The 6000-nt window shown below is 36.5% G+C and overlaps 1 protein-coding gene across 1 annotated transcript in view; it reads left to right on the forward strand.

The window, feature by feature from the left end:
• The window catches only part of PTPN22 (protein tyrosine phosphatase non-receptor type 22), a 49043-nt gene extending 43267 nt beyond the window's left edge, over positions 1-5776 (forward strand). The window contains exons 20-21 of the mRNA XM_045816693.1: positions 829-906; positions 5155-5776. Of these exons, the coding sequence (XP_045672649.1) occupies positions 829-906; positions 5155-5219 (143 nt within the window). The 3' untranslated portion in view covers positions 5220-5776. The remainder of the gene's footprint in view (positions 1-828; positions 907-5154) is intronic.
• Positions 5777-6000: the final 224 nt, after the last annotated feature.

Genomic DNA, 6000 nt, shown 5'->3' on the forward strand with positions numbered 1-6000 from the left:
TTCTTAGAAAGTTTATACAAACCTGAAATTATCTTTTTTTTTCACTGCTAGACAATGCTCCCACAAAATGTGGAGCATGTTTTCAAAATTGGGTAGAAACTGATGCATGAATTATATAGGTGCTGGGAAGAGAAATACAGGGATGGGCAAAAGTAGGTTTAGAGTTGTAACACAAATAAATAATACGATAATAAATAATAAAAGAATAAACTGTTTTGTGTACTCACAACTATCAACCCACTTATGCCCACCCCTGTGTATATTTTAAGGCTGACTGTAAGTAGCTAAAATAGCAAAACAAAGAAACATAATGCTTTGGGGAGATTCTGGGCCTAACTAGAATCATCTATAATGGGGAAAAATCATCTATAATGGAAAGCAAAGAAAGATAATCCAGGAGCAAAGAATAGTGTAAGAAAAATCGTAGACTTTGCCGCGCATGACCTACTGTGGCGGGCAAGAGGTTGAAAAGTGTGTATGAGCAGCAGGAATGCAGTCAGGTGAGCTCGAAAGCAAGTGCCCCCCAAAGTTGTTCCACGATATAATGGACCTTATTTATCAGTCCTTTAGAGATGCTCTTTCGTGCTGGGTTTTACTATATGAACAACCTGTTTGCAAAGAAACCTTTTAAAAATATATACACACAAAAATGAGAAGTTTATAGTGTCACCCTATTGGTAAGCATCTGTATTTTGTTACATTTGGTAGTGATATGTTTGTGAGAGTATTACTACTTTGAAGGAAATGTTTGATCTCAACAATCATGTGGTCTGATGCAGTTATCTCAGTTTGTTGTTCTTTCCCTTACACTTTTTCTTTTGTTTCTAGATCTCTGTAATTCTTCCCCACAAAACAAGCCTGCAGAGTCTGTTCAGTCAAATAACTCCAGCTTCTTACGGAATTTTGGTACGTGTGTTTTATCCAGTGAAGTTAAAAAAAAAAGTTTACCTAAATGATTCATTTACAGTGTAAGGGAAACAACTTTAAATAGGGTTTGAGGTTGCATGTATAGGTCCTTATATTTATATTCTTTTCCATGCAATTTATCTTTTTATATTTGACCTCAGCTGCTGATTAATATCTTACATAGAACTATATATTCTATTACATAAAATTACCTAGCATTTGCAGAAAATAAACTAGGTAACCAAATGGTTATGTTGGCATGTAGTGAATGAATGTAACTAGCCAAATGAAAGAAATTCTGAGATGCCATAATACTCCAGTTCATATCTAAGCAAAGTTATAAAAGATACAGAACTGCGATTAAAACTCCCCAGCAGTTGCTGCTACCTTGTATAACTCACCAAACAGTAGGAGCTGAAGCATGAATCTGACAGTTTTAAGGGAACTGTTTGTCCAATCACCCCTAAGTATCAGCTATAAACTTAAAATAACTTTATATTTAAGGTGGCATCATGTATGCTATATATATATTTCCTTTGTAATAAGTGCAGCAATTAATGTAGGATATTATTACTAAAAATTATTATTACCCAGAGAACAGACTCCCTGAAGGGTCTGGGGACCCCACCTTGAGAATACCATGATGCTCTGTGGTGTTGTCCTTATTGGTATGGTCAAAACTGGGCCGCTGCCCCATCCAGATGGCAGGTGGCAAGATGAGAGAGCAGCATGGAAGAGGGGTGGTCCTAAGGCACTACCCTGGAAGTGGCAGCATTGCATCGGCTCACATTCCTTTGAGAATTTAGACACGTGCTATGTCTAAATTGCAAGGGACACTGGGAAGCATAACACAGTTGCCCACTTCCAATTCTATGTCTGAAGAAGCAGCAAGGGAAGATTTTGGGGGGCATGTAGTAAGCTCTGCTACTCTTGGGTCCCTGTCTCACCCTATTTCTTGGGCTGTAAAATTTTATTTGGATTACCTTAACTCAAAGGTTTATAATGTTATAGTTAGATGAAAAGAAGTTAGGATGAGAAAAAAAGTCGTTTTCATGGAATCATTTAGTTGAAAACATTCGTATAGAATACGATGAACAAAGCACCGCGTTTTGCCTGGAACACAGATGTTCCCTGCTTCCTGCTTTTCCCCTGAACCAGGGTTACCGCGTGAGCAACTCACGGCCATTCTAACCTGACAACAGTCTGTTTGTTGTCTCACACGAGGCTAAAATATTAGAGAGCTGCCTCTGTGCTGTTTCTTCTGAAAGTTGAACATTTTGTCTACTAAAAAAAGCTGCACAACTTTCTCATTGGCTTTCTTTTATAAGAAGGTAATATAAATTGTAAGGATATTTCACTTAAAAATGTATTTGAATTAAAAAAAAGTGAGTCATTTATAAACATTTTAATTTTCCAGGAATAGGCCCACATGCAAAAAAAAAGTTAGTTCACTACTGTTCTAAACTACTGAGGATTGGTGAAAAAGACTGAATGCCCATATTCCTCAAATGTCAAACACGCAGTACTTGCATATTATGTTCTTCTTCTCTCAGTCCACTTGGGTTACAACCAAGCTATGTGGACTGCATGAATGATTCTGTGACTATTGAGTGAAACTGTTTAGTCCAAAATATATTTTCTTTTTTACCACTCAAAGGAGTGAAATGTATGTGAACTAGGATGTACACCTCCTCCCCTAATTTTTTAAGCATCACCAGTAATAAATTTTACTGGGTTTCTTTTTTTTTTTCTTCTTTTCCTCTCTTTTCCTCCCCTTTTCTTCCAGTTCTGGTATAGTTTTGTAGTGGATTAGATGTCAGCAATACTCGGGCTATGATGGGCCCGTCCTTGTACTGGATTAAACTAAGGGTTTAGGAATATCTTTGAACTTAGCATTCTCTGTTCTTCTTCTGTATTTCAAATCTTTCATTGCTCAATTTGAACCCCTAAAGTTGCTAAGTGTAAGAGTACCTTGAAAACATACCTCCATCAGAGAAAAGTGAAGTCATACGTTGCTGAAGTGACGAAGAACCCATGTCATTATTTGTCTCATATTTTGAAAGAACCCAGGAAAAGTCTTCATGGTGCAAATCCTCCTCTTTGGGGTGGGTGGGGGAGGAATGTTTGAGGGAGAGACATAAATGATTAACTACATACTTAGTTCTCCAGGATTGCTTATTACTTTATTTTTTCTAAGCTTTTCAAACATAGTCTGTCAGTAATTGAGGGCTTTCTGGGCTGAAGCAGAAGTATAAGTGCAGTTAATGCAATAATTTTATAAAGCAATAGTGCTTATTTTTCTGAAATTGATATTTCCCAGTTTTGTTTTATTGATGAGTGGGTGGTGGGTGAAAGATGTAGATAAAGGATTTTATTTTTAAAATCAGATTTAAAAGGCAAAGAACTTGAATAGACTTCTTCCCCCCTCCAAAACACATGTAAATGGCCAAAAGACATGAAAAGACACTCAACATCACTAATCATGGGGAAACGCAAATGAAAACCACAGTGAAATACCATCTCACACCTGTTAGAATGGGGATCATCAAAGACAAGAGGCAAGTGTTGGTGAGGCTGTGGACGCAGGTGTAAATTAAATGTTGCAGCCACTATGGAAAACAGTAGGCAAGTTCCTCAAAAAATTAAAAACAGAGCTCCCAGATGACCCAGAAATTCCAGTTTCAGGGATATATCCAAAGGAAATGAAATCATTGTCTCAAAAGAGACACCTGGCCTGCATCCCGTGTTCACTGCATCATTTGTAATAGCCAACACATAAAAAACCTGAGTGTCCATTGGCAGATGTATGGGTAAAGAAAAGTTATGTGTATGAATATTATTTATACATTAAAAAATAGGAGATCTCGCCTTTTGTGATAGCATGGGTAGACCTTGAAGGCATCATGCTAAGTGAAGTAAGTCAGAGAAAGACAATTCTATACATCCTCACTTACATGTGGCACCTAAACAACCTGAACTATAGAAATACAGAGTAGAATGGTGGTTGCCAGGGGGCAGGGGTGGGGAGCACGGGGAGGTGCTGGTCAAAGGGCACCCACTTCCGGCTGTAAGATGAATAAGTTCTGGGGATCTCATGTGCAGCAATGGTAGCTACAATTAACAGTACTGTATTATATACTTAAAAAAAAAATCCTCACCCAACAACATGCTTAGAGAGGGGAAAGGAGGGAGAGAGAAGGGAGAGAAACAGTGGTGGGAGAGAGAAACATTGATTGGTTGCCTCTCTTACGGGACCCAGTTGGGGATCGAACCCACAACTTAGTCATGTGCCCTGACTGGGATTCAAACCAGCAACCTTTCAGTTACAGGACGATGCTCCAACCAACACTGGCCAGCGCTGCATTATATATTTAAAAGATGTGGAGAGAGTAAACCTTAAAGTTTACTCTCACCACAGAAAATGTATGCGAGGGGATGGAGGTATTAAGTAACCTTAATGTGGTGATCATTTCTCAATACACATGTGTATCAAATCACCAGGCCACACACCTTAAACTTATACACAGGGTGGGGCACAAGCAGTTCATATGGAAAATGGTTCCATACAGTTCGCATGGAAAATCATACAGTAATTAATACATAGAAGAATAAACTCTTTCATGCACTCACAACTGTAAACCTACTTTTGCTGCACCCTGTATGTTATATATCAATAATATCTCAACAAAAACTGAAACAAAAGAATATATGCTGAATTCCCAAAGGCTATTATATCAGGTTTTTTATCTAATTATTACTGTTATTAAATTTGTAAGTGTTCTACAAATTGAAAATATTATATGCTATTGTTACCAGTTAAGCATTAGTAACTACTACTAATAGTGATAATACCATTACTAAATTGATCAAAGATGCTGTCTAACCTTTTGAAAAAATATCATTGTATTTGCATATATAATAATATACTGTAAAATCTACTTATCTATTTCTATATAAAATCTTTTTTCAATTTTATTTAAAAAATGTTTTTTCAGAAACAATTAATATACAATATTATATTAGTTCCAGGTGTACAACATAGTGATTAGACATTTAACCTCTTATATAACCTATGCAGTGATCACCCCTTAGAAGTCTAATATCCATCTGACATCACACAGTTATTATAGTATGATTGACTATATTCCCTATTCTGTACTCTACATTCCCCTGACTGTTTTTAGTGCTGGCAATTTGTATATCCTAATCCTCCCTCCTTTTCACCTTCAGCTTTATTTTTGTTCCCAGGTTTTGCAAATCGTTTTTCAAAACCCAAAGGACCAAGGAACCCACCACCAAGTTGGAACATTTAACACAACTTTGGACTGTAGTCTGCAAGTGCACCTGCAAAGAAATATGACCAGAATATGGCCAGCTACAATCAGTACTCTATGTTCATAATGTCAGCAGTGCACACAGGCTAATGCAGTTACAGCTCTGAAAAGAAAAGCAATACACGAATAAGTGCAGAGGTTTTCCATTTATTCTTATTTATATCAGGTTGGAAACAGCAGAAAACGAGTTTGACACTTGAGCTTATGTAGAGAACGCTGCAGGAGAAACAGTTTGGGCATGGACTTTTCACTTTTGGAAGTTATTTTTATTTGACTTTTACATAAATATAAACTTTAAAAGATTTGTAAGAATTGGATCTCAATTACATGTCTACATTGCCAGAATTTACTGTAAAAATTTTTAAAAATCTCACCTTGTGGTTGCAGTACAAAATTACTGTGACAGGGAATTCCCTGGGAATTATTGTGACAATTCCCTGGGAGTTATTTTTGCCTAAATAGAGTTTACCTTGTACATTCCCAAGTGTTGTGGGAAATCGGAATTGTAAGAAAAGAAGTTATATTTAAGAAAATAAAATAATGTAAATAATGGCTGTGATCACTTTGATTTGTATATATAAACTAACAAGACGTTCAGTTACATTCCTGATACATTTTAATCAAGGTTATTCAATTACCAAATCTAGAAGAATAATCAACAAAATAGCCATCTTTTGGTAGCATTTTATTCACTTCAAAAGTTCTGTGTAAACATGTACAACTTATATCCAACAACCAGAGGCACTATTGGTTTAATTTT

Source organism: Phyllostomus hastatus, unplaced genomic scaffold (genome assembly GCF_019186645.2).
Source record: "Phyllostomus hastatus isolate PE091 unplaced genomic scaffold, TTU_PhHast_1.1 phas_scaffold_216, whole genome shotgun sequence".
In the NCBI taxonomy this organism is placed as follows: domain Eukaryota; kingdom Metazoa; phylum Chordata; class Mammalia; order Chiroptera; family Phyllostomidae; genus Phyllostomus; species Phyllostomus hastatus.